Source organism: Balaenoptera borealis (assembly GCF_965194805.1).
Source record: "Balaenoptera borealis genome assembly, chromosome: 19".
Taxonomy (NCBI): domain Eukaryota; kingdom Metazoa; phylum Chordata; class Mammalia; order Artiodactyla; family Balaenopteridae; genus Balaenoptera; species Balaenoptera borealis.
The window spans coordinates 16,564,557-16,591,025 of record NC_138878.1 but is presented as its reverse complement, the minus strand read 5'-3'; the positions used below and the strand labels follow the sequence as shown (position 1 = coordinate 16,591,025).

The window sequence follows — 26,469 nt, the reverse complement described above, 5'->3', positions numbered from 1 at the left end:
CTGCATTGCTTTTATGAAAGACCTGTATTAGTACCTGTTTTCACTTATGGAAAGAAATTTGAAGAGAATTTTCACTTCTACGAAAAAGGTGAAAGCTGCAACAGCATTCAGCTTTTGTTTTGCAGTGAGCCATTATAGAAGCAGTGCGCACTCAGAGCTGCCAGAGTGGCACCGCCAAGCTCCTTCCCTGGGAGCTACGCTCAGCGTCAAGCAACCATAGCTTTGAACTGTATCTGTGAGCATCTGTGCTTTATCTCCATTTATTTTGTGCATCTGTTAGCAAGATGTGTCCTAAGGTAACTGCTTCTTCAATTTATGCTATTTCAGCTTAGGAAGGGTTTCATCAGAACACTCTTCTTTCAGATCGTGGGGGAAACCTATATCACCCCTCCCCCAGCCCTGCTCCACGGCCTCCATCCAAAGAATGAGCCAAGTACCAGCTGCCTAAGAGATCTCAGCAGAAAAGTCTTCCCCAGGTCTGTTAAAGGTGGAAAGCAAAAGCTGGAGACCTAAACTGTATCTGAACCTGTTAAAATGTATGAATACTCAGTTACGTTAATATTGTCATTGAACTGGGGACATTCTGTCCTGTGTTTTACTTCCACAGGCAAACTGGTATCCAAAACAAACGGAGACTATGCAGGTAACACACATGAGCCCTTTGTAAACGTAAGAACTTGGTGAAGACGATCAACCACAGCTTTAATCCGCAGTTTTAAACACAGCTTTCAGGTGTTTTGGGACTACATTATTATCTAATCTTGGCTTTGGGAACAGATGATACAGCTTTTCTGAAATCATGTCTACTGAGAGTGGCTATTTACTTGCTTCCGCCCTGTCTTTATCTCCATACAAAATTGCCAGGAAATGTCCACTCCTTCAGGGGAGTTATTTTTCTTCTCAAGTTGAAGGCAATACATTGTCCATAGCTCATTTCAGGGCAAACATTAACATCTTCCTCCAACTCAGGAAGGCATGCTTTGACAGGCCATTGTTTTCTGTCGGAGCAGAGCCAATACCAAGTCGATGCCAGGTAAGACATGCCCAGCTTAAAGCCGAAGTGTTTGCGTCTTGGTTTTCAGGGTCCTCAGATGCAGGAGGAAAGCTTTAGTCATTCACCTCCATCCAGTGGATGTTTGTAAATGTCTTGCTGTCCATTTTGTCAATGAACAGGCAGCCCTGCAAGTGGTCCATCTCATGCTGGATGATGCGGGCTGCCCACCCACTGGCCTGCCACACCACCTGCTCTCCTCCGGGGTCCATCCCTGCAAAGGAAGGTACAGCCTGGGTGAGGACATGCTGAACTGCATCATTCTCAGCCTACTTAGCCTTTCCTTGCCCCTGGCTGTTCCTGTTTACAAGAGGCAATATCAGAAGGGAATGCAGACAGCAGCCCCTATCCTTCCTAGAAAAGAAGTCTGAACTCTGCCTCTTACCAAGTATTCAATCTGGTTCCCAGCTCTGACAAGTAGGTTGCTGGGTTCGCTATGGGGCTGAAATGAGATGATCTTCCCAAGTGACTTGCTCAAGAGGAACAATCATCCCAACCCCAGCAAAGAATCACACTGCAAAACATCCTGTGGTATGACAGGTAATGGCTTATCACTCTGGGCTAGGCAAAGCTGGGTTCTACTTCTCCCATTCCACCATGACAGATCTAATTGGCGCAGGAGTGTGTGTGTGTGTGTGTGTGTGTGTGTGACAAACAGACACAAGGTTGTGTGTGTGTGTGACAGAAACAGACACAAGGTTGTAAGAGAGAGAGTGTGTGTGTGTGTGTAAGACAGAGAGAAACAGACACAAGGTGAGCGACAGGGCAGAGGACGTGGTGTGAGCTAACAGGGGAACCAGGCCACCCTCCCAAACCAACCCCCCAACCCTGTGCCCCACTTGAGCTGGCTCTTCTCTCACAGGCGCCTCCTGCCCCATCCCATTCCGTCAGTCCTGAATTTTGTCCACTCCAGGGTCTGCTCGTGGGTAGGTAGGCTCCGCTGATCAGCCATCAACATGTCTACGCTGTAACTGGAACTTTGCGGAAACCGTTTCGTGGGATCCGAGGCCGCCGCCTCCGCAGGTTAAAGGGGAGCACGCATTTACCCATCCGCCCCAGGGACCCCACCGCCCCACACCTGAGATCTGCACCGCCTGGAAGCGGGGCACGCAGGCCAGGAAGCCGCTGACGCTCTCGCAGCCCTCGGGGAAGGTGACCAGGCGGCTGTCCAGCACACGCAGGCTGGGGTTCACGAACACGCGCAGGGGGAAGGTTTCCATCTGACGGGCCTCGCGCACGCACGGGGCGCATGCGCGGAAGAGCGCCTCGGGGAACTCGAGCGCCAGCACCTGCAGCGGCACTCCGAGTTGCGGCGCGCTCAAGCCCACGCAGCGGCGGTGCCGCATCACCTGCACCAGCCGCTGCACCAGCCGCTGCAGCTCGGGTCCCGCCAGCTGCGTCGGCTCTACTGGGGCCGCCACGGCCCGCAGCGCCGGGTCCCCGACCTGGCACACGCGCGGGTACGGCGGCTCCGGCGCTCCCTGCACCAGACGCCGCACGTAGCGCCAGTAGGAGCGCCGGCGCGCCGGGCCCTCGAGGCCATCCGGGGGGGGCGTGGAGCTGCAGGCCCGGGCGCCGCCGCCCGCTACCCGCTCTCCCCACTGCAAGGCCGGCCCCACGCAGCCACGCGCCAGCAGCCACCGCAGCAGCAGGCCAGCCCCCAGCTGACCCATGGCGCGTGGAGCAGAGCCGCCCGCCCGGACGCGTCCCTCGCCGGCCCCCATAGCTCCTAGCTGACCCATGGCGCGTGGAGCCTAGCCACCCGCCCGCCCGCGTCCCTCGCCGGCTCCCGTAGCCGAAGCTCCCGCCCCCAGGAATGCCGGGAAGTGCAGTTCCCGCGGGCCTTCCGGGAACGCCGGCGCCGCTCACACTTCGCAGCCTGCCTGTGGGTGGCGTCCATCACCTTTATTATTTAATTCCATTTCTGATAGTTTAATCAAGCATTTACAAGAATAACCAGGAGGTTCTCCCTTTAATTATGCCTTCGCAGCCTCTCCCACGCGCGGCAACTCCCGTTCCCACCGGGCGCTGCAGTAAGCAAGCCCCTCGGCCGCCGGGGCCCCAGTAACCGCCGCACCGGCCCGGGCGCAGGGGGCGCCTGTCAAGTGCCTGCACTAGGCTCGTCGGCCTGCGGCGGTCCCGCGGATCCCACCTCCTGTTGCCCCCCGTCAGGGAAAGCCGGGGTGACAGGTTCGAGGACTGGCCCCTCGGCGGGGGGTTCTGGTGCTGGAGCTGTGAGCTCGGGGACTAGCGCCTTGTCGTCTAGACAGAAGGCCATCTCTCTCTTCGGCAGGATAAAGGCCAGAGGCTCCTGGACGACGCTGACGTTCACATGCCCCAGGTTTCCGTACTTGGAGAGCTGAGTGGGTGGAATGCCTGGCCCAGATGGTATAGAAGTGGAAAAAGCGTTTAATAAATTTAATTATTGATGTGTCACAGGTAAAAAAAAAAAAAACACTTATTGGAAGTAACAAACACAGTTACCATATTTCAATACAGGAAAAATCACCTTTGTGATACGGGACAGTCACCTATGCGGTAAAGCCAGACTTTGAAAGTAATGGGAACAGCACAGTGCAGGACGGATAGAGAAAGAAAGCACCAGGAGAGCCGCAGCAGACACTGGCTTCCCTGGACAGGCCCAAGGAAAAGCTGGGGGAGCAGAGAGCAGCCACTCCGCTGGTGGGATCACTGGCCCACTACCCTTTGGGAAATTGTGCCTCCCACACCCCCTTCACAGGCACAGAGAGAGGGGGCATAGGGAAGGGAAGGCAAATTCGAAAAAATATTTTAAAAACACCATCTGTAAACATTTCATGTCAATGGAATCATACATTATGTGGTTCTTTTGTGACTGGTTTCTTCCACTTAGCCAGATATAAACATAATGTATGATTCTGTTGATAAGAAATGTCCAGAAAGGGCAAATCTACTGCAACAGAAGGTAGATTAGTGGCTGCCAGGGGCTAAGGGCAAGATTGGGGAATGACCACAAATGAACACCGGGGATCTTTCTAAACCTAGATGATAGTAATGGTTGCACACCTGTGTACACTTACTAAAAACCTTGAATTTTACAAATAGGTGAATTATTTAGTATGTGAATTATGTCAATAAAATAGTTTTAAAAATCTTTTCCCTTCTCTTACCTAAGGTCTGTGCCATCTGAGCTGGAGGAAAAAGGACTTGGAGACAGCGATTTAAATAAGGAACGAGGTCTTCCAGGAAGACAGTGCAGAACTGGACGAAGAGCTCTTGCTCCGCACTGCTGAAGGCAGCCTCTTCGGCACGATGGAAGGCCAAGATTACTTTTGTTACCTAAGAGACAAGGGCACCATCAATCACTGGGTTAGTCTATCACCATCAGCAGTGTATAAAACTAGGTACAAATGTGCACCCCTCAAGTTTTCATGAAGAAAGTTGTTCCAAACAGTACATGATATTATTATCTTGTTTAAATTCACAATTGTGGTCAATCTTCGCAGTTCTGTCACTTCACTGATGTATTTCTTATCCAACTGGTTTTATTACTAGTGCAGTTTCCAGTTCCAGTGGAGGAGCATCATGAAATTATACACAGAATACATTGTTTTTGGCTCCCATGGGAGATGGACCAGAACTATGGTGGATCCAGGAAGATGAAGCAACACTACAAAAGGTTTCTACTGAATAAGGCCTCTGAAGTTCCACAATACTAGAACCACTAGAAAATTGTAAAGGAGGAAAAAATAGAGCTGGAAAAGAAGTTCTACATACAAATAACAGCCTAGCTGACATTACAGGCAGGTGTCACAGTGACAGGGTTAAGAACATAAACTCTGGGGAATTCCCTGGCAGTCCAGTGGTTAGAGCTCTGTGAAAACTGCCGAGGGCCCAGGTTCAATCCCTGGTCACAAGCCGAGAGGCACGGCCAAACAAACCAACAAGTAAATAAATAACGAACATAGACTCTGGTGCCAGACTTTCTGGGCTCAAACTCCAGCTGTGCCACTCACTGGTTCTGTGGCCTCGAAGTGATTACTTAAGCACCCCACGCCCTCTGTGCCTGAGTTCCCTCATCTATAAAGTAGGGCCAGCTACAGGACCTAACCTCATAGGGTTGTGAGAATTAAGTTTTAATATGTGTAAAGTATGATAAATTACGTGGCATGAAATAAGCTCTAGATGAATATTAGCTAATTACTATTATCTGAATTTCACTGACCCTAAAAAGCTTCATTGCTCATGCTTCCTCGTTCTTTCTTACAGGAGGACATCAACAGAAAGATTTTATACAACCACGTCACAACTGCCACCTGGTTGACAGCGACTGTAAGATGTCGTCAATTATAAGCAGCACCCAATATCTAAAGATTTAATGTGTAAAAATGTGCACCATACTCAGATATTAGCAATATTGGTAGTATTACTTGTATTAGGCAGAATTCTAATATGGCTCTTGTAATCCCCGCCCCCTGGTATCCATTCCTTTGTGTAATCTCCTCCCTTTGAGTGCAGGCAGAATCTCTGACTTGTTTCTAACCACAGAATATGGCAAAGGTGAAGGATTTGGCAGTTTTAATTAACATCCCTAACCGGCTGATTGAATTAATGAAAAGGGAGGTTATCCTGGGTGGGCCTACCCTAATTAGATGAGCCTCTTAAAAGAGGGTTGAGGACTCCCCTAAAGGAGACTTAGCAAGGAGAGATGCTCTCCCATTGACCCTGAAGAATCAAAAAGCTACACTGAACTGCCTATGGAGTGGGCTGGTCTCTAGGAGTTGAGGGCCTCAGTCCTACAACTGTAAGGAACAGAAATCTGCCACTGTGAGTGAGCTTGAAAGGAGGGGACCCTGAGCTCCAGATGAGTCCACAGCCTGGCCAATAACTTGATTGCAACCTTGTGAGCAGAGGACCAACCCATTTAGGCTGTGCCTGGACTCCTGACCGAAAGAAACTGAGACATGATAAATGTGTGTTGTTTTAAGCTGCTATGTTTGTGTAAGTTTGTTATACAGCAATAGAAAATCAGTATATTACTGAACCATTACTACAGGTGAGACACTTCATGAAAGGGGACTAACCAGAGCTTTTCAACCAGAAAAACCTCTAAAACCACACTAAACCTAAGTCAGCAGGCACCGCCGTCACACAGACTGGTTTATTACAGAAGTCTGGCCACCTGTTACTAAAGGAGGCCCCAGAAGAGAGCCAACAGTATGTGCTCACCTTGGCAAGGGCATCCTCCAGGGCCGCAGTCACATCCTGCGCCAGGGCCATGGGGCAGCAGAGGCGCAAATCATTGAAGGCAACCAGAATATTGTTGAGGAAGCAGGCAAGGGGTGGGAAGTCTAAGAGCACCATGGGTGGCTGCAGGGTCCCCGGCTGAGTGACTGGAACAGCAGCAGGCAGGTTACTGCTGCTCAGGATGGCTGGAGCTGAGATGAGGGTGTAGGAGTTCATTTCATCCTGGAACTTCTCGACCGTTTCCTGAATTGCTTTCTGGAAAGTGCCGAAAGCCACTCGCTGGAAAACAGGAGCCAACTGACCCCGGAAATCAGCACCTACCCGGCTGAAAGACAGCCCAAAGTACATGCACTGGCCCAGCAGAGAGTCCAGACGGCTGCCTATCCCTCGGTTAAGGTCTGTCTCCAGCACCTGCAGGAATTGTGAGACTTTCTGCAGCACCCAGCCATGGAAGATGGCACTCTCATTCACGGTGTGCTCGCCCATGGCAGGGGGCAGCAACGGGTCCTCGTCTGAGAAGATGGCACGGTACTGGGTGATAATATCGAACAGATGGACACGGCAGGCCTCGATGGTTTTCGTGATGTGGAAATAGGGATCATCACTGGGGATGGCAGTCAGGATAGAACGGAGCCAAGCATCTCGGGCCTGAAGAAACTTGACCCTCAACTCAGCCTCGGTGAAGACATCCATTTGCCGTAAGAAGCCAATGACACGGAGGCAGGCAGGGAGCTGGATGTTGGTCCTCAGTTGTTGGATCAGCAGGCTCAGCATCAGCTGCGTGGACTGGCGCACTTCGTTCACGATGCCCTGACGACACAGGGGGTGAGTCACCACGCCGGGAAAGACACTCCCTGGAACCCACTCCACTAACCCTGAATACTGCAGACCAACATTCCCACTGCTGTTCTGACATACGAAGTAGATTTCCTAAAACTGACGCATACAGGTTCACCAGCAAAGATCTGGTTCACTGTGGCCTACGGGCCCTGCCTGGTTCTCCTGCCCTCACCTGCTTCCTAATGCTCTCCCCTTGCTCACTGCAATCCAGCCAGAATGGCTATCTTTATACTTCAAACACTCCAACTTCTTCCCTCCTTAGCCTGCTATACTTGTTCATACCCCTTTCTGGTTTGCTCTCCCCCCCCATCTTCATGTGGCTGGCTCCTTCTCGTCATCTGGGTCTCAGCTTAAATGTTATCTCACCAGAAGAGCCTTTCCTGACCACTCTACCTAGAGTAACCCACCTTAGCCTCCTGCCCCATTCCCTGGTTTATTTTGTTAAGATACTTAACACTACCTGAAAGGATATTATTTATTTATTTGCCAACTAGCAGCTTATGAGAGCCAAGGCCTTGTCTTTGTTCACATTGTATCCCCAGCACCTAGATCAATGCCTGGCACATGATTAATATTTATCAGCTGACTGAATAATGAATGTATGTTTTATGATCAAGCCTGCCTGCCTTGCAGAAACTGATGTGAAAAATGCAAGGAGTTTCCCTAAGGTTTCTGCCTAAAGGGTCAGTGATGACCACAGAATTACTGGTAACAAGAACATCAGTTTGAGTCCTCTCTGGGCAAGTTGGCTACCTGGATGACAGGGATGGAGGAGTATTTCCTTTCCAGTCGGCGTACGTAGGCTGCAAGCTCCAGGGCCTCTTCATAATAGCTGTTCCGGACACAGGTGTCCATGAGCTGAGGGATCTCCAGGATTTCCAGGATTTCCGTGTGCCGGTTTAGAGTCAGGGTGTTCATTCGGCGATTGGAGCTGATCTCCTCAGCCTCTTTCACAAAATTCCTAGTAACAATCACGAGTACATTGGTGGTTCGCTTCTCTGTATCCAAACCTTAGCTACAAATACCAAGCACTTACTATGAACTGAGCACTGGGCTGATTTATCTGATTTAATCTTCACACCAACCCCATTAGGTAAGTACTTTTACCCTTGAGGAAATTTTAATCCCAGAGATTTTAAGCAACTTGTCCAAGATCACACAACTAATAAGTGATAAAAAGATCTGAACCCAGATCTGCCACTTAACAAGCTGTGGCAAGGTACTTAGGCCCTCTGAACTGTTTCTTCATTGGTAAAATAGTAACAGGACCCACCTCATAAGGATGTGAGGATTAAATGAGATGACGTGTATAAAGCATTTAACAGAGGACCTGATATGGAGTAAATGTTCCTTTAATAACAGCTATTCTTATTATTTTCATAATGCCCTAACTAGCCTAGAACTACAGCCTTACCCCCAAGTTCCTTCAGCCTCTTAATCTTCTCCTATGCTATGGTCCAACCTCAGTTCCTGCTACAGTCTCCATTTCTTCTCCGTAACTGCAGATACCTGCTTTGTGAAGGCCTCCATCTATTCTAGGGGATTGGAAGAGTATTAAAGCTATTCTCAAATATGCAAAGACTCAAAAGAAAACTTAAACTTTTATCACAAAAGGCTGGAAGGCAGAATTAGGGATAATGGATTGAGGGTCGAGGGAGGGAGAATATGGGTCAAAAAGGAAGATTTTTTTTTTTTTTTTTTTGATGATGATTTTTACTGCCCCCAAATGGGAGGATTTCCTTGTCAGCCTCCTATCAATGAACGGTTTAGAGCAGATGACCTCTGGTCCAAGCTGTTGTGTGTACGTGTCTGTTGTGTGTATAGGTTTACATAAATATGCACATATATTAAGCTGACAATTGTAGAGTGTTAATTATGTCAGACCCAATGATAAATGCTTTGCATGGATTCTCTTTATTTAGTGCTCACAACAGCCCTATGAGTGGGGGACGTGCTGCTGGGTTCCAATTCTGACTTCGAAACTTACTAGCTGTGCCCTGGGACGGTCACTAACCTGTGTGTCTCAACTTCCTCATACACAAAATGCAAATAACAATACCTACCTCGAAGGCTGCTGTGCAGTTTAAATGGATTAATGAAATGCTCAGAGGAGAACCTGGCATATCGTAAGCGCTATCTAAGTGTTAGCTATTTCTGTCGTCGTAAATGATAGCGATTACAGGTATTAAAAGCCCCTTTAGCACCGGACCCGCCGCACCTGCAGCTCTGTTGGAAGCTGGGCAAGCGGTCGAGCAGGCGGCCAAGTGACTCCTCCACGTCGCCAAAGAGGCGGTGGATGCGCTCGGTGCACTCGGCGCCGCGGATGAAGGTCTTGTAGTTGGCGAAGGCCAAGTCGCGCGTCTGCTGCAGCAGCTGCGCTCGCTCCTCGGCCAGGCGGTCGGGCTCGCGCCGCAGCCGCTCCAGCCCCGAGCCGCTCAACTCCCGGAGGTAGCGGCCCACGTCGGGCCGCTCCCGCCACTGGGCCTCCGGGAAGCGGTCCCGAAACAGCGACGCCAGGAGCCCTTCATCCTCCACCTCCCCGAGAGCAGCCGCGGTGGCCGTCGCCGTGGCCGAGGCCGTAGTCGAGACCGTAGTCGAGGGTGGGAGAGTCGCCGTCGCCGCCATCTTCTCAGCAGCAGCGTCACTTCCCCTCCCGCTCAGCGAGGGCGCTGACTCCGTAGAACCCAAAGCAGCCGGGGCGCACTTCCGGTCTCTATGGTTTCTCATCAGGCCCACTTTCTTTCTCCGATAGTCGTCCAGGTTACGGGGCGCTAGCGTGGGGAACGACTGGAAAGCAGCTAGAGAGGCAGGCTTTGAGGTTGCCAAGGAGCGGCTGGCGGCTGATCTTCCGTTTCCGGTAACTGAGGCACGAGGATCCCGGCGTTCCAACTCAGCGGGAAAATGCGGCCTCTGACTGAAGAGGAGACGCGTGTAATGTTTGAGAAGATAGCAAAATAGTAAGAGTGCGCGGGGCAGAAGCGGGAGTGTGTGGGTGGCGGGGAGGGGCGTGGGTGGAGCGGGGGCCGCGGTGCCGGGACGAGTCCGGGCGCGGCCTCCAGTTCTCCTTTTGCTCTCAGCATCGGGGAGAATCTGCAGCTGCTGGTCGACAGGCCCGACGGCACCTACTGTTTCAGGCTGCACAACGAGCGGGTGTACTACGTGAGGTGAGGCGGCGCGGGGCCGGGTAGGCAGCATGGAGAGCCGGGTGGGGGCCTGGGTCCCTCCAGCCTGCCTCATCTGACACTGCTTTTTTCTTTATCCCTTCAGTGAGAAGATTTTGAAGTTGGCCGCCAATATCTCCGGTGACAAGCTGGTGTCGTTGGGGACGTGCTTCGGAAAATTCACGAAGACCCACAGGTTTCGGTTGCACATCACAGCTCTGGATTACCTGGCACCGTATGCCAAGGTTTGTGGGGTGGTTTCAGTCCGCCACTAGGGATGGAGGAAGTCTAGGCTGAGGGCCACATCAGAAGGCAGAATTGGGCACCTCTTCTGCGACGGAGTCCGTGACGGTGCTTAGGGTCAGTGCCAGCACCTGGAGATGTGTGTACATCTTGCTGCCTGGGCGTGGTCGGGGCTCAGGAGTAGGAGCCCTGTGTGGCCGCGTAGTGGTAGTTATCTCCAGCAGAAACTGAAAAGCCTATGCAGACCCAGCTCAAAACCGAAAAGCAAATAGGTGGCTGTGAAGAGGAGCGTAGTGGGGTACAGAAAAAGAGCTGTTAAACTGCCCATGGGAGAAGTTGATTGTAGAGTCGAGGTAAGAACCTCCTGGCAGGTCTCTAAAGGGGGTGAACATATTAAGGGAAGCATGAGTCTTTCTCTCTTTTCTTTAAAATTCATATTACAAGACAAACAAACCTCACAGCTGAAATATATAGCACGGGGCATATGGTCAGTAATATCTTAATAATCTTGTATGGAGACGGATGACACGACACAGATGCAATAACTTTGTATCATTGTGATCCTTTTGTAACGTATAGAAATATCAGATCACTATGTTTTGCACCTGTAACTAACATAGTATTGTAAATTACTATACTTCAACTGAAAAGAAAATAAATTAAAGAACCAAAAAAACTTAGTTCATAAGGAAAAAAAAGAAAGAAATTAACCATAGATCTAGCAGTTAGCTTATCTGCAGGGGTCTGTTTAACATTTTTATGTCTCTTGGATTTAATTCTCTTTATTACAGTATAAAGTGTGGATAAAACCTGGAGCAGAGCAATCCTTCCTGTATGGAAACCATGTGCTGAAATCTGGACTTGGTCGAATCACCGAAAATACTTCTCAGTACCAGGGAGTCGTGGTGTACTCCATGGCAGACATCCCTTTGGTGAGTAGAGATGGTTGCTGTTAAAAAATCAAGTATCTTTTTATTCAAGATGGATGTATTTTCAGTCTGCGCTTGAGAGACTAAATTCTCAGCACCTTTCGAATTCTTCAAAGAACTGTATCTTTTCGTCTTTGTTGTTTCCAGACCGCAATACGTACTTATGGAATGACTTGAGTGAATCAGTGTCTCTTCTTTTGAATCCCAGGGTTTTGGGGTGGCAGCAAAGTCTACACAAGACTGCAGGAAAGTAGACCCCATGGCGATTGTGGTATTTCATCAAGCAGACATTGGGGAATATGTGCGGCATGAAGAGACATTGACTTAAAACGAAATCATCGCGAGGACTTGTGGCTGTGTGGAAGGGCCTAGCTTTGTTTCCTGTGTCTGTGTAGGCTCCACCATCATGTTGAATTTTGTCAACACTGTGACCTCTTCAGGGACTTCTTAGTTTAATATTCTATTATGGACAAATGCAGGCTGGATTCTTATCATGCAGAAATGGCTCAAAAACGGGGTTTTGGATCTTTGTGATTTTGACTAACTAGAATACTGTGTTTTATATTTGAATCAGAGGGCTTCTTGTTTTGAGTAACAGGTTCTAAATTGTTGGAACTGAGGACAAGAATAGCGTATTATTGTTATCTGTGATAACACTGTTTTCCAAACACATGATAAGAACGTAATGAATTTTCTTAATTATTTATTAATACTATGAAAGAGAGATATTGCCATCAGAATAGTAGGTCATGTGTGGGATTTTACAAATGAAATTTGGATAAAACAGTAAGAGCAGTTTATTCTGCCGATTTTCTTTACGGTAGGTGCTGTGTAGTGTGGAAAAAAAACTTGGATTCAAATACCAGTTCTCACATCTACCAGCTGTATGGCCTTAGATGAGTCATTAAACTTTAATAAGCTTCATTTCCTTCTGTTTCAAAAAGCAGCCTAGCCGTCTTCCTAAGAATAGTTTTTAGAAGTAGAAATCATGATCGTAAAGCACCTAGCACAGTGCCTGGCAAATGATAGTGTTGAATAAATGGTAAGAATTATTTCTGTAATGTTTATACTGAGTATTTCTGTTACTAAGAGTAGGATCTTATGAATATAATTTGATTATATTATCTTGGCTTTTACAAGCAGTTTTCTCGCTCTTTTTCTTGAATGGTATGATCCCAGGCTGAATGTTATTTTTATCAACTTGATTTCTAAAACAATTTCTCTTATAAATCTCTTGGGTTTTTTTTTTAATTAAAAAAATTTTTTTTATTGTAGTATAGTTGATGTACAATATTGGATTAGTTTCAGGTGTACGGCAAAGTGACTCATTTATACATATATTCTTACAAATCTTTAATTACCTGACTGGACTGGACAAAAAGCACTAATCAGAGACCCTGAAATAATAATTTAGCGCCTCCATCCTTCTCCCATGCCTTCCAAAATTATTTTTAGAATTATTAAAATATTTTTTAGTGAAAAACATATCACAGACAAAAAAATTTTTAAGTACCTGTATTGTAAAGCAATTTCTTTAGTGCATATACTGCTTAATTTAAATTCCAAAGGTGACATCTCTAAAAATAAATCATTTTTCAATTACAAAAAAGCACTCTATCAACTCCTGTTTTTGTATGCAACATATAAAACCCAGTTTTATATGTTTTTGTCCCATTTTTTTCAACTTTTCTCCCTTCCAAGGTTCTCTGTTAATTTCTAAATAGACATAGTGAAGGTTAAGGGGCTGCAGTACGATGGACGGTATTTTGATGATAGCATTTAATGTGTACTTTAGAAACAGTCAACGTCAAAACTTTACACATTTTTATTTATTGCGATTTTGCCTGTGTAGATGAGAGCAATAGGCTACAACTTTCTAACAAGAAAAATTGATTTTTTCCCAATAACTTTACAAAGATTTGAGAGAGCTTGTGCCCCAGAAGAAAAGAGCCAGGGCACTGTAGTTGTTCGAGCTTAGCATCTTGGCTTCTTTGTGTCTGTAGTCGTTGGGATGTTGAAGAGACGCTTCAAGAAATATAGCTGCAGGATCCCAGAAAGAATAATAACAAGGCTCTGGGCTGTCGACCACCAATTCACATAGTTATAGTTTGACTGGAGTAGGAAAAAGTCAGCCACTTTTCTCATGCGAGCGAAGTTGTAGTATCGCCACATGTGAAAGATATTGTTCTGCACCTTTCGTGTACTCTTCTGCAGGACAGAAAATGAAATACAGAAAGGGTTCCTCCCTAACCTCATCTAGCCTCACCTGGGTACCCACCAGCACTAACCTAGTTTATCTGGAAGTTGAGTAACATATGATTTTATGATATGTAATAAGTTGGCTCTTGGAGTTGTTGATAAATGCTAGTTTTGTTGTCTATGAAAAAATGGCCTGGACTTCAGTTTTAAAAAAATAATTTTTGTAACGAAAAACTTAAGTGCTGAAACTAGAAAGTTCCTCCAGATTATCTCTAGATTTAGACATGTACCCAGCACATCATTGCCCTTTTGGGTGATGTCTTCTGTTCTTTGTATATGGTAAAAGATAAGGGCCTGCAAATTTTTATTGAAGGGCCAGACAGTAAATATTCTAGGCTTTGCAGACCATACAGTCTCTTGCAACTACTAAGCTCTGCCACTGTAGCACAAAAGCAGCCATAGACATTATGTCCAGTTAGCGGTCCCTCATTATCAGTGGGGAGATGGGTTCCGGGACCTGCAGAGGATGCTGAAGTCCCATAGTCGGCCCTCCGCATCTGCAGGTTCTGCATCTGCAGATACAGAGGGCCAGCTGTAATTGTCAAATGAGCATGGCCGTGTTCTAGTCAAACTTCACTTACAAAAACAGGCAGTGAGCTTTTGTGCATCCAGGAAACTATCAAGAAAGTCAAGAGAGATCCCAGAGAATGGGAGAAAATATTTGCAAATCATATATCTGATAAGAGACTTGTATCCAGAATATATAAAGAACTCTTAGAACTCAACCATAAAAAGACAAATAACCAGATTTTAAAATGGGCAAAGGATTTGAATAGACATTTCTCCAAAAAAGATAACTGAAAGGCCAAAAAACACATGCAAAGATGCTCAATGTCATTAGGGGGACACAACTCAAAAACCACAAGATACCACTTATACCCACTAGGATTGCTATAGCAAAAAAGACTATAACATGTTTGCAGGGATATGGAGAAATTGCAACACTCATACACTGCTGGTGGGAGTGTAAAATGGTTTAGCCTGTGGAATATAACAGTTCCTCACTGAAGGTAAAAAGTTACCATATGTGCCAGCAGAGTATACCGCTTATATGTGTACAGAGATGAAAGCATGTTCACACAAAAATTTGTAGGCAAATGCTCACAGCAGCATTGTTCATGATAGCCAAAAAGTGGAAATAACCCAGATGTCTACCAGCTGATAAGTAGATAAACAAAATGTGGTGTTTTAAATATACAATAGAATACTATTCATCCAGAAAAAGGAATGAAGTACTAATACATGCTACAATGTGGATGAACCTTGAAAACATGCTAAATAAAAGAAGCCAAAGACAAAAGGCCACATTGTATGATTCCACTCATGAAGTGTACAGAACAGGCAAATCTATATAAACAGAGTAGATTAGTGAGGGATTACCCAGGGCTGAGGGGCATGGGGAACACAGAGTGAATAATAGGTCTGCAGTTTCTTTTTGGGGTGATGAAACTATTCTGGAATTAGATGCTGGTAATGGTTGCAGGACCTTGTAAACCACTAAACTGTACACTTAAAGTGGTGAATTGTATCTAAGTTAAAAAACAAACAGGCAGTGGGCCAGATTTGGCCTGTGAACCGTTATTTGCCAATTCCTGGTATAAAACAAGTGAGGAATTTCAAGAGCTCCAAGTCACAAAATTAATTAAAGGCTTCAAATCCCTTTGCCTGTTTGTTTTCTCCCCAAATGAGCCCTCACTCAGATGATATTACTCCCATAATTCTAATCTTTCCTCCAAATTTAAAGTCAGTTTCCATGGATGTTTCTCTCCCACAAAACAATTACCTCAATTGCATCCAAAGTATCATTCAGTTGTTTTCTTTCATTCTTCTCTTTGTGGTCCATCTCAGGCCCCTCATAGAAGACTCCAAAATTGAGGTATACTTGCACAGAACCAAAGCGATTTTGCTGATTTGTTAGACAAAGCTGATAAAAACCTGTAGGAATCCCTAGATCATTACCAAGTCTTGGTCTCCCACCCTCCCACCCTCTAGATTTCCCTGGAGATAACTGTTCTCCAGTGTTAAATGTGCTACTATAGCACCTTCTTTTTACTTAGGAAGTACAAAATCCAGTTTTTGATGTGGAAGATACTGATCTTACATGAAACTTATTTTACTAAATATTATTTATAATAATATTGTTTTGCCAAATATTAGTAGCTTTAGCTCTATGTTGGATAGAAAATGTTTTCTTCCTCTTTTTCAGCGTATAGTTCCCACATCTCTTAAGGAATTTCTGATCAAGAGCATATTAAGAGCATAGTGTTTGCTCCTTGCATACCGTTAGAGCTGGGATATCATCTTGAATTTGAAAGTAGGGAAAAAATGTATGCTTTGTGAATGAAAGAAGCTATCCTACTGGAGTAACTTCCTGCAAGGTGGTCTGTACGGGGGCTGATGGTTGGGGTATGTACTGGTGCTTGTTCTCAATTGGGGTCACCTCCCCGCGTGTGGTGATGGGGGAGGAGTGCGGAGGAGCGGGGTTGGAAAGGTGTGGCAGTGTATTTGATTGTCGAAATGACTGGAAGGCACTACTGGCATGTCACGTAGGGGCCAAAGATGCTGCATAATAATGCTGAACATCCTGTGCCACGCAGTGAAGGATTCTCTTATGTCCCTGTTGAGAAATAGTCTTTTTTTGTGCACCTGGCTGGTAGAGAGGACAGTTCAAACTGGTGCCGTCTGGGGTGAGGACAGGCTCGATCTGGCTGTAGGAATTTTCTGGTGACTGGAGAAGTGCTTTGTTGTAGAATGTGGATATTTTTCATGGCCATGCATTTCCTTGTGTTCTGCTTTTTGATAACTGGCTCAAGTGTTTTGATGGCTGGAAAGAAATACTATCCCATAATAAAATTTATTAATTGGAATTCTGTATCATAAATGGGTCTGCCTGTTTTGATCGCTTTCCAATAATCTGATTCGTTGGAGATGATAAGATAAAATCGAGCTTCTGGACCCTGGAGTTATAATAGTTAGTCACCTGGAGACCGCTTCCAAACTGCCAGTGGACCGCTGATTAATGTCCTTGGCCATTGGCAGTCTCCAGGAAATCTGGTTTTTGGTGTTGAAGGCTAAATCTTTTTCTTACTATTTCACCATCCATATGTGAAAAAGCCAGAGCTTTTACATCTCAGGTACTTAATTAATTTCAATATTTCCTCATTATTTTCCCAATTTCAAAGAACCGTATGATTATTATAATAGCCGTGATGACGAAAACAGACCTGTCTCTTGGGTAGAGAAGTTAATCTGGCCCCGAACATTCTTAGAGGTGTCTATAAGGAAACCCTGTGGGGTATGTGCAGTGGCAGCAACATGCCGGTCATGTGACATTCCCAGTGTCCGCTGAACCTGCCGAGACACATTAAAGAGGGAGAAAAGCTCCTGCTGCATCATCAGGAAGCTAGCTGAATGGTAAGATTGACATCCAGTGACCATCAGCACAGTGGTTCTCAATCAGGGATGGTACTGCCCAACCCCCACTTTGAATTTGGGCTGAGACGTTGCCCTGGTGTTGCGAGTAGGGGAAGGGGGGCGGGGACAGCAATGCTGAACATCCTGCCGTGTTAGAATAGTAAGCAGGACAAAGAAATGACCCAAATGCCAATAGCACCCCTGGTAAGAAAACATGTCTCAGACCATGCAGCTGACATGTTGGTTATGTATGAATCTGGCTGTAGAGTTCTTGGCTGAACTCACTTGGTTTTGACCTCCCCAGTGGTATACCAGATTTGGGCTTATTTGATGCTTGACAGTAAATAAATAAGGCATTCAATAGGTACTTGCCTCCAAGCTGCGTCTTGATAAGCCCAGGCTACAGTGAGCTGACTAGTAGCTACTATTCTATTATAAATTCAGAGATAAGAAAAATCTCTGATAGGTTAATTTAAAATAAATTTTAAGTTACATTGGAGTGGAATAAGATCAACATAGTCTTTTACTCTGTAAACAAAATTTAGAAAGTTAATAGGTTTCTAAGATAAAGAACAAAGGAAATGAACAGCTTCCAAGTTTACTGTTGAGCAGACCATCCTTGGGCACGCATGGATTAAAGTACTTGGCCTGTGAACAGGCAACTTGAAAACATTTACCTTCCTAAAAGCAACAGGTCTGTCTGACTGCATAGAGAAGCCTTGAGTTACTGATTCTCCAATTTGCTGGAATTACCCCTAAAGGCAAGAGAATAAATGTTGCTCCCCCAACCTCATAAACTGAAGCGTCTTTGAAATCTCTGGGTTTGTCTCCAAAGTTCATGTGACTTTTCATTCAACTTGGTACCATATCCATATTATTTTAATATTTAAAAAATGGATTCTTTCCCCTCTCATCTCTAAACTCGAGTAAGTGTGATGATTACCTCTCCAGGAAGAGGCACCCGGTTTGTCCCATGACTTTGAGCACACTTCCACAGCCCCCAATTTGAGAAGCCAAGCCATATGTTTTAGTGATTATTCATCCATCAAGAGTTTCCATTTAACTGCAGGTCTGTTTCATTAACAGGTGGGGAGTCACAGCATAATAAAGACAACTAGAACCTTGTGTTCATTTAAAACCTGACCCCCTTTACAAAAGGAAATGAACAAACAAGAAAAACAAGTCCCCAGTATGACCAAGTACCCACCTCATAACTGAAATAGAAGTATCCAGTCTGGTGGGCAAATTGCCAAAAGCATTCTGTGCCTCCTGGAGGGATCATGATGGCAAAGTCGTATCGATCCGCACCACGGAAGAGGGGCTGGTCCCCAGAGCCACTAAGAGGTTCTGTCTTCTGGCTCCTTGCAGAGCTCACTAGGTTCAGAACCACCAGTCCAGCCCCAAAGAGCAAGGGGAACATGCTGCTCTCTGGAGACCGCTCTAACTGCTTGCAGCAGCCCAGTGGAACCAAGCAGTTCAGACAACTGCTGGGATAATCATTAACTCTGCAAGTCACACGTAGGCCAGTCTCAGGGCCACACATAGATATTCCAGAAGAGAACTGGCATGGTACCCCACGTTTGGCTCACAGGAAGGATTTTTGCTTTCACCTCAAAAACTCAGTGGCTTACCAGACCTACTTCACGGGTGCTAGGTAGAATCTATTACTTCAGAAGAGAGATTTCCACCCCTCCTTTGGGCTGTCATTTTTCAGTTCTTGCCTCTTGGGGGGTAAACATTAGGCAAATTTATTTACAACCACCTGAATGTACGGACTCATTTCTCGGTACACAGTGGCTGGGGAGATTTTTCTCACTTGTATCAAATTGCTAGATGATACCTGTCGCTCCTATAAGATGTGAGGGGCAACACCTGTTTCAACAGACCTCCTTCTGCCCGGTGCTACAGCTTAGGAGAGCAGAGCACAGCATGGAAGTGTGTGTAAAAATTTAAATGGATGAAGAGTGAGCAAGAGACAGTGGTCAAACCGCTCCACTGATAATCCTCCTCATTCTGCTACCTTCCACCTGACTGATACAATCATCTAAAGCTATCCAAAATCCACTTAAAGACTATTATAGGGACTTCCCTGGTGGCGCCGTGGTTAAGAATCTGCCTGCCAATGCAGGGGACACAGGTTCGATCCCTGGTCCGGGAAGATCCCACATGCCGCGGAGCTGCTAAGCCCGTGCACCACAACTACTGAGCCTGCGCTCTAGAGCCTGTGAGCCACAACTACTGAGCCCTCGTGCCACAACTACTGAAGCCCGCATGCCTAGAGCCTGTGCTCTGAAACAAGAGAAGCCACAGCAATGAGAAGCCCGCTCACCGCAACGCAGAGTAGCCCTGCTCGCCGCAACTAGAGAAAGCCCGCATGCAGCAACAAAGACCCAGTGCAGCCCCAAAAGATAAAATAAATAAATAAATAAATAAATTTAAAAGAGACTATTATATTGTTCAAACCCTTGATCTTTCTTTTATCTGTGGCTTCTTCAGCACCCACAGGGGGAAAAAGGCTGACTTCATGGTGGAGACATTTACGTGCATCTTATTTTATTCTCACAACAGCCTACAAGGGAAGTACCATTACCTACTACATTAGAGATGAGAAAATGGACATCCAGAGATTCCAGTGGCTAACCCACCATCTCCAAGCACAGCTGGCACAGCTGGGGCCCTGAGTGGGCCTCACACTCTTACCCATCAGGACAGTGTGTCTGTCAGTCTCTGAGTTCTGACAGTGTCTAAATGTTTTTATCTCAGCCATAATCTTAAAACAGCATGAGTACCTTCTAACCAAGTATTGCTTCAGAAGGCATCACAGTGACTCCAAGTGGTAATACTTTAACTGTCACAAGCTATGTGTTATGTTATGAAGAACACACTTCATAATTGTGTTCAGTTCCAGCAAAGGCCAGATGACATCACAGCAGTCTGGAGGCACAGTGGCTCTGCAGCAGTCTCACTAAGGTGAAGGTGGGAGAGAGTGGGATCATTTCTCAGTACATAGTGGCACAGGCATCCCCACCAGAGTCCCACCACTGCCACAGTCCTAGCACTACTCATGTGGTGAGCAGTGACTTAGATTCAGCAAAACAGTCATCAGTTCATGGTAAGTTGTATAGTTCTATAGAAACCGCAGGCAGAGTTTTATGTCTGTACACATTTTATAACATTATAATAAAGATAGCATCGAAGTTATGTTAAAAAATGTTAATGGATCTATGCATGTCTCAAATTTTGAGAAACACGATTAGGATATTTTGCTTCCTTAAATGTATCACAGTGTCATTCTTCTACCTGGAGAGCACCATCTAACAGTGTGAGAGTTGAAGGTAAAAAGCTTCTGGATCCTAAAGCTTGGTTTGGAGGGAGATCACAAGTAGCTACAACCAGATCGAGTGGAGATCAAGTTCTTGCCTTCTCACTGTAGTTTCATTTGGGGTTAATTGCTAGAAAAACAGCAGTACCCAACCCCCAAACACGTAGTTAATAGGTAATAAAGCTGTACAAAGTTTACAAATTTCAACTACAGGATGAATTTTTAAACTTTAGCATTTCTTTACATCTTGCCTTTCACTCACTCAAAAGTGAGAAAAAAGGAATTCTTTTGTCCCCGGAGGTACGTTATATGAGGAAATGGACAAATTAAGGGGAAACTTTCACATCTCTGTATGGCACAGCTTCCAAGGATTAGAACGTCCAATACAGTTTGACATCAGCTTCTTAACATGGACAATATGGTTTAGCAAAGCTTGTTCAACATTTTGCTACCTCCGTCTTTTCAGCTGCAATTAAACAGCTACTTAAATTTGAGAGAAGCAAGACTTTAATGAAGAATGCTACAAGTTATGGACAATAATTAGTTCTCATTTTTAAAAAATTACAGAAAACACTTTACTGAAATTCTTTTTTCCTAAAAAGACAGTCTTTAAGGATGTCTGAGAGACAGCAAGCACAACACAGTACAAAAGGAGAAGGGAATGTTGAATTCCAGTGCAAGACACTAACACAGCACAATTAGGGAATCAGGCGGAAGCAACCATTTCACAAAGAATGGAATTAGGCATTTATACTCAATCAGGATTTTTTTAAGCTTTAAAAGTCCAGCATAAAGAAGGGAATTGGGAAGAGAGGATGGGGAGAGGGGCTAAGCTTATCTACAATCACCATTTTACCAAAAAACACACTGGTTCAACCACGTGAGAAGTGGAGGTTAAACCTGCCTACATAGCCCAGCAAATAGAGCAAATGCCAAGGCAGTCACGTCTAGGAGTTGATGTCACAACTGGCTAAACAGTTTTTAAAGGGACTCTGATTCCACCAGGACTGGTCTCTCATCAACCTGGGTTCATGACAGATGAAGTTCCTTTGCATGTGCATCAGAAGGCCAAAGCTTTACCTGGAACAAGTTTGCTCCAAATAATGCTCATGTTGCTGGTTTTAACAGGTCATGGAGTCAAAAGTGACTCCTAACAGACTCCACCATTTCCTAGGAGAAGGTTCTACTGATTACCAGGGATTTAAATTCAAGCAAACCACTAAAGAAGGGAAATACTAATGGTATTCTGGCACTGTACAAGCTATGTGCCTGTCATCTCTGTCAAGGACATGGGGTGGACTTGGCTTTGTTTCTCAGCTCCATGATCTCCAACTGTGATGAAGTGGAACTGGGACCTCCCCCACATGGGAGGAAGATGCCCAAAATTCTCATCCCAGCCCAGCTTCTGAAAGAAACAGCAGACTACCAGGGGCTATTATTAGGAACCATGCTCCTGTGAATTCTGTGGAAATGAAGGCCTGTTTCAGTTCATGCCAAGTCTTTTCATGGTCCGCCAGCGATCCTTAATCATCACAGCTGTTCGGTTAACAAATGGGTAGTTTTTAGAAATGGCGGCCCAGTTTCCTTCCCCGTACTTCTGCACTCCAGCCTTGACCCACTCGCTTTCCTCTACAGTCCACTTCTGCAAAAAAAACAAAAAAGCAAAGGATTTATCACAACCTGTCTTTCCACTTATTTATATTTTCATATAGTAAAGAGGTAAACTCAATCCTAGGAGAATGATCTGAACCCAAAGGAAGGATTTATACTTTTAAAACATGATATAGAATATAAGTTAACACCATGGATTTGGACATTTCCTAATTTTCATGTCCTGCCATTTCATCCTCAACTGATAACCATTTCTGCATTCAAAATTTCAAACGTGTGTTGTTCATGGTTAGGAAATGCATCAGCTTTCTGACCACCTAGATTTTTCTTCCAGAGAGTAAATATTTAACTTAGTTTGGATTATCTGAAAATTACAAATAAAATTTTTTACCAGGTGCATGGGTAGTCTATGCCTGTGAGACGTGGGTACTTATTTTCTCTCTCTTGTGCCTACACAACCAGAAAAGAGAATTTAAAATTACCTGCTTTCTTGTTATATTGGTTGTACTCTCTTCATCTGGTGCTGCTGGAAAACATTAAAAGTAGACTCATTTCAGAGCTTACCTTTCTCGGCACAAACCACAAGAAAAAGACATAGAGCGTCCCCAAAGGGAAAACTTGATTCAAATTTTACAAACTTTGAGAAAAGAAAGGACATCACTAAAGGATAATTTGGTTTTGTCCTCTGCTTGCAAGATACCAATCATTTCAGTCCATGAGAATCTGTACAAAACAAATACTTTACAATCAGGCATTCAATAAATGTTGGTTAATCATGGATTTCAGGCTCTTTAGTAAAACCACTATCATTTTCTAAACTTACTGAGGAACTGTGGTATTTAAAATCCTAATATATATATACACATGCATATATATACATATGCATGTGTATGTAATATATATATGTATTTATGTGTGTATATATACACACATATTTGAGTGTGTGTGTGTGTATATATATAATTTCTGCTCATAACCCCTTGTTAATTACTGCTTTGAAATAACACAGTTTTACTGTTTTTGAATTTCCAAATCCCTGATTGTTAGATATAAGTAAAATATGGGGGCTTCCCTGATGGCGCAGTGGTTGAGAATCCACCTGCCAATGCAGGGGACATGGGTTCGAGCCCTGGTCCGGGAAGATCCCACATGCTGCGGAGCAACTAAGCCCATGCACCACAACTATTGAGCCTGCGCTCTAGAGCCCATGAGCCACAACTACTGAGCCCATGAGCCACAACTACTGAAGCCCGTGCGCCTAGAGCCCGTGCTCCGCAACAAGAGAAGCCACCACAATGAGAAGCCCGCGCACTGCAACAAAGAGTAGCCCCCACTCGCCACAACTAGAGAAAGCCCGCACACAGCAACAAAGACCCAACATAGCCAAAAATAAATAAATAAAATAAATACATTTTTTAAAAATTTGGCTCAATTCTTCAAACAAAAAGAACAGGGTAATAATTATTGCTTCCCACTCCAACAGACCATGTGAGATCTGGTCAAACTCTACCCTCTCATCCTATGGAAATAGATCAGGCCTCAAAAACAGGGACCAAGATAATATTTTAAAGGACCAGAGGGCTACAGTAGGGTATACAAGTATAATGGACATGGCATCTCAAGCCAACAAGAGCCAGTTAAAAAGCTGCAAGAAAAGGCAAAGTTGCATAAATGTGAAACTTGCTACAGTGTCTGCCTCAGCAGACGCCACTGTCCCAGTAATGCTTCCTGAAGAGTGAAGAAAGGTGACTCAGGAAAAGGGATACTTACAGGAGCACATTATTTTTAAATTATGACGTATTTCATAATATAGTAGAAGCCGATTTCTGAAACTGACAAATCTAGACTGCATCAGAAGTGGATGTTTTCTAGAACTTTTATATCCTGTTTTTAAAATATTTAATGCCACTTTTATTGTTACTTCTCCCATTTTCTGTGTAATCTTGATTTTGCCAACTATGTTTTTGCCAATGAAAGGTAATTTTTAAGGGCAAAACCTTTGAGGCTGGCAAAGGATTACTGTTGCTGCTGTGTTACAAAAGTCTTCAGAATCTCCAAAACTAAGGTTTAGCATGTATATATTTCCATCAGAGTGCAAAATATGTGGTGGGAGAGATCCTAATGCAAATACTATGAAGTTCAATGTTAATTAAGGAAAAGTAAAGTTTCTCATCTTAGAAAAAAACACATATATAGAAACTGGTAAGAGATTATTTACTTAAGTAAGATATGTAAGGAATGACCACTTCTACCTTTTCTAATTAAAAAACCTTAGGAAGAACATCAACTACAATTAAATATAGGATTTAGTAAACCAAACCGGGAGTTTTCTTTAAATATAAAGCATTGCTTTGATAGTCTCCATTGTTTAATGGGAAAAGACATAAAACTGATTCCTCATGAATCACAATGAGGAACTTTTAAACTTTTTCTAGTTTGGAGACAAGCAATTTCTGGAACACTGATGTGACAGTAACATGCACCTACACTTCAGCAAGTGTCAAGGAGAGACCAATGAGAATCATCTGGCTTACCCTGAACTTGAAACAGTTCGTCCTCTTCTACCCAAGTCTCTTTTTCTTCAACCCCATTAGAGTTGTTCCACTTGCCTTTGGGTACTCTGAGGGAACATCAGCGAGAGGACAAGGTGTAAAACAAAGTCATCCCAGGTCATCCCATACTCTGTCCTTAGCTCTACTCGTGGCCTTGTATTCCTCCCTGTTCTGCTGTGACCACATTCGAGATTCACCTACACACAACTCCCAAATCTTGACCTGGCCAGGCCTCTCCATGTCAACATCCCCCAGGTTGCAGGACCATCTCTCACACTCAGCACTGGATACATCACCATCCCCCTCAACAATCTGTTCATTTTCCTGTTGTTTGTTTGTTTGTTTGGTTTGGACTCTATTACAGATTTCAGCATTCTTCTAACCTAGAGCTGCAAACTCCTTCCCCTCCATCACAGACATGCTCTATTCCTATCTCTGGACTGTTCTCCTTTCCCTCCCCATTCCCCTAGTCCAAGCCCATGGTCCAATTCCTTTCACCAGTATTACACTAGCCTCTTAACTGGAGTCTCTCCCCCTTAGCCCCTTCCCCTTCCAAAGCCACCTGAACAATCATCCTAAAATTATCACATCTCTCCTCTATTAAGTGATGGCTCCTCACTGCCTAAACAGTGAAGCCTAAATGCCCATATGGGGGAATCAAGATCATGCAGTCTGGCCCATCAATTTCTCATCAGTTCCTCCTGTCCCCACCAACACCCACACTGCCCTCTGCTCCTGCTTCCTCCTATAAGTTCTGTGCTTTCCTGCCTCTCTATTTGCTGTTCTCTCTCCTTGGGATTCCCTTCCCTGCCAGGTGAAGTCCTGCCCATCTTTCAAGGCCATCATTCTCAATGAAGCCTGCCCAACACATACAAAAAGCCCCTGCTCCTCTGCCCTTACAATAGTGCTTCCACTTTATTACACAACCATATCACGACATACCCTTAACCATAAGCACCTTGACGGCAGGGACCATATCCTCATTTGTCTACTCCAAACACCGGGCACAGTAACACACACCCTCATAGAAGCTGGAGAGATACTAGCTAAACTAATAATGAGATTATCAAAGAGCTGTAAAGGACTTATACCATCAAAGGTTAGAATAGTAAGCAAACAAGAATCATTCCTGTGAACATGAAATTTTGAGTACTTGGGTGCAACCAAAAACAGTCCCAAACCTGAAAAATAATCCAAAACCCAAGTTATTAAATAAATGAAAATTATAGTCACTCTTACAGAACATAGCACAAATCTGACCTCAGAATTATAACATCCTTTACAAAACAAACATGGAAAGTATCTGAACTAAGTTTTGAAGAATTTACATAGATCAAAGTCACCGAAAAACCTGACCAAGAGAGTAGAGACAAAGTGCTGTTTCCTTCCCCGCTATAAAAAAAATTTATTTTTAAGGCTGTCTGGGTATTTTGCAAATGAGTAATGAAAGCAGTTTGCTTAATAAGTGCATAAACTTGGAAAAAATTCCTTGAGTTCCATGAGTTTTCTATGCAGTTACCTAAGTGGCTGGGACAAATGGTGGACTCTTTACTTTTATTTATTTTAAATTGGATCATATCCCCCAAAGGGTTATTTCTAAGAATAACTGATTTGCTTGAGACAAAGTAAAAAAAAAAAAAAAAAAAATTACACGAGGATTTTCCTTCTCAGGATATTAGCTGTGTCAATTACTATTCATAAATACAGGTCAGACAGCATTACAGTTTAAGTTTTCCATCTATTTATCCAAGTCCTGGGATAAAAATTGATTTTAACCTCAGGGTCCATCATTTTCACCTAAGTGGCTATTCACTCTTCCTGCAGACAATCTTTGCAGATCACTTGGTAACTTTCTGCTCCT

The 26,469-nt window shown here is 44.6% G+C and overlaps 4 protein-coding genes and 1 long non-coding RNA gene across 19 annotated transcripts in view; 2 read left to right on the top strand and 3 right to left on the bottom strand.

Moving 5' to 3' along the window:
* Nucleotides 1–677: 677 nt before the first annotated feature.
* Nucleotides 678–9,844, bottom strand: COG8 (component of oligomeric golgi complex 8; the record flags this gene model as incomplete). Of its 4 annotated transcripts, XM_082369900.1 has the most annotated exons (6): nucleotides 678–1,284; nucleotides 3,252–3,427; nucleotides 4,201–4,369; nucleotides 6,260–7,087; nucleotides 7,871–8,078; nucleotides 9,336–9,844. In XM_082369900.1, the coding sequence occupies 6 exons, from the start codon at nucleotides 9,842–9,844 to the stop codon at nucleotides 1,108–1,110; spliced, it is 2,067 nt and encodes a 688-aa protein (XP_082226026.1). In that variant the 3' UTR covers nucleotides 678–1,107. The 4 variants fall into 4 exon arrangements, with proteins under 4 accessions (XP_082226026.1, XP_082226027.1, XP_082226024.1 ...); XM_082369898.1 differs by lacking the exon at nucleotides 678–1,284 and having other exon boundaries at nucleotides 2,938–3,427; XM_082369901.1 differs by lacking the exons at nucleotides 3,252–3,427; nucleotides 4,201–4,369 and having other exon boundaries at nucleotides 678–1,265.
* LOC309617559 lies at nucleotides 2,400–6,017 on the top strand. Of its 5 annotated transcripts, none has more exons than XR_014238033.1 (4): nucleotides 2,400–2,511; nucleotides 3,345–3,439; nucleotides 4,206–4,399; nucleotides 4,586–6,017. It is a non-coding gene; the product is annotated as an uncharacterized lncRNA (long non-coding RNA). The 5 variants fall into 5 exon arrangements; XR_014238034.1 differs by lacking the exon at nucleotides 2,400–2,511 and adding an exon at nucleotides 2,816–2,936; XR_014238036.1 differs by lacking the exon at nucleotides 2,400–2,511 and having other exon boundaries at nucleotides 3,348–3,439; nucleotides 4,586–4,709; nucleotides 5,300–6,017.
* Nucleotides 9,845–9,938: 94 nt separating the features above from the next.
* Nucleotides 9,939–26,469, top strand: part of NIP7 (nucleolar pre-rRNA processing protein NIP7) — a 68,080-nt gene continuing 51,549 nt past the window's right edge. Inside the window, exons 1-5 of one of the 4 annotated variants that reach the window (XM_082370000.1) lie at nucleotides 9,939–10,074; nucleotides 10,195–10,281; nucleotides 10,385–10,523; nucleotides 11,313–11,453; nucleotides 18,210–18,281. In XM_082370000.1, coding sequence (XP_082226126.1) covers nucleotides 10,019–10,074; nucleotides 10,195–10,281; nucleotides 10,385–10,523; nucleotides 11,313–11,453; nucleotides 18,210–18,266 — 480 coding nt within the window. In that variant the 5' untranslated portion in view covers nucleotides 9,939–10,018 and the 3' untranslated portion in view covers nucleotides 18,267–18,281. The other 3 variants (XM_082369999.1, XM_082370001.1, XM_082370002.1) reach the window with 3 other exon arrangements.
* On the bottom strand, nucleotides 13,261–18,681 carry TMED6 (transmembrane p24 trafficking protein 6). The gene is made up of 4 exons (XM_082369981.1): nucleotides 18,331–18,681; nucleotides 16,934–17,060; nucleotides 15,493–15,644; nucleotides 13,261–13,658 (listed from the first exon to the last, which is right to left on the bottom strand). Exons 1-4 carry the CDS (start codon nucleotides 18,664–18,666, stop codon nucleotides 13,425–13,427), a joined length of 849 nt encoding a protein of 282 aa, XP_082226107.1. The 5' UTR covers nucleotides 18,667–18,681; the 3' UTR covers nucleotides 13,261–13,424.
* Nucleotides 20,935–26,469, bottom strand: part of TERF2 (telomeric repeat binding factor 2) — a 36,085-nt gene continuing 30,550 nt past the window's right edge. For 3 of the 5 annotated variants that reach the window (XM_082369881.1, XM_082369882.1, XM_082369885.1), the window contains 3 exons: nucleotides 24,591–24,676; nucleotides 22,539–22,582; nucleotides 20,935–22,087 (listed from right to left, as the gene is read on the bottom strand). In XM_082369881.1, coding sequence (XP_082226007.1) covers nucleotides 21,929–22,087; nucleotides 22,539–22,582; nucleotides 24,591–24,676 — 289 coding nt within the window. In that variant the 3' untranslated portion in view covers nucleotides 20,935–21,928. The remainder of the gene's footprint in view (nucleotides 22,088–22,538; nucleotides 22,583–24,590; nucleotides 24,677–26,469) is intronic. The other 2 variants (XM_082369883.1, XM_082369884.1) reach the window with 2 other exon arrangements.

What these genes read in the sequence shown, in the direction of transcription:
- TMED6 (XM_082369981.1), bottom strand. Translation starts at nt 18,666, where the DNA reads ATGTGTGGCCCTGAGACTGGCCTACGTGTGACTTGCAGAGTTAATGAT. An exon ending in CTTCTCTACCCAAGAGACAG is followed by an intron (nt 15,645 to 16,933) that starts GTCTGTTTTCGT and finishes GGATTCCTACAG; the next exon opens with GTTTTTATCAGCTTTGTCTA. An exon ending in ATACTTTGGATGCAATTGAG is followed by an intron (nt 13,659 to 15,492) that starts GTAATTGTTTTG and finishes TCTGTCCTGCAG; the next exon opens with AAGAGTACACGAAAGGTGCA.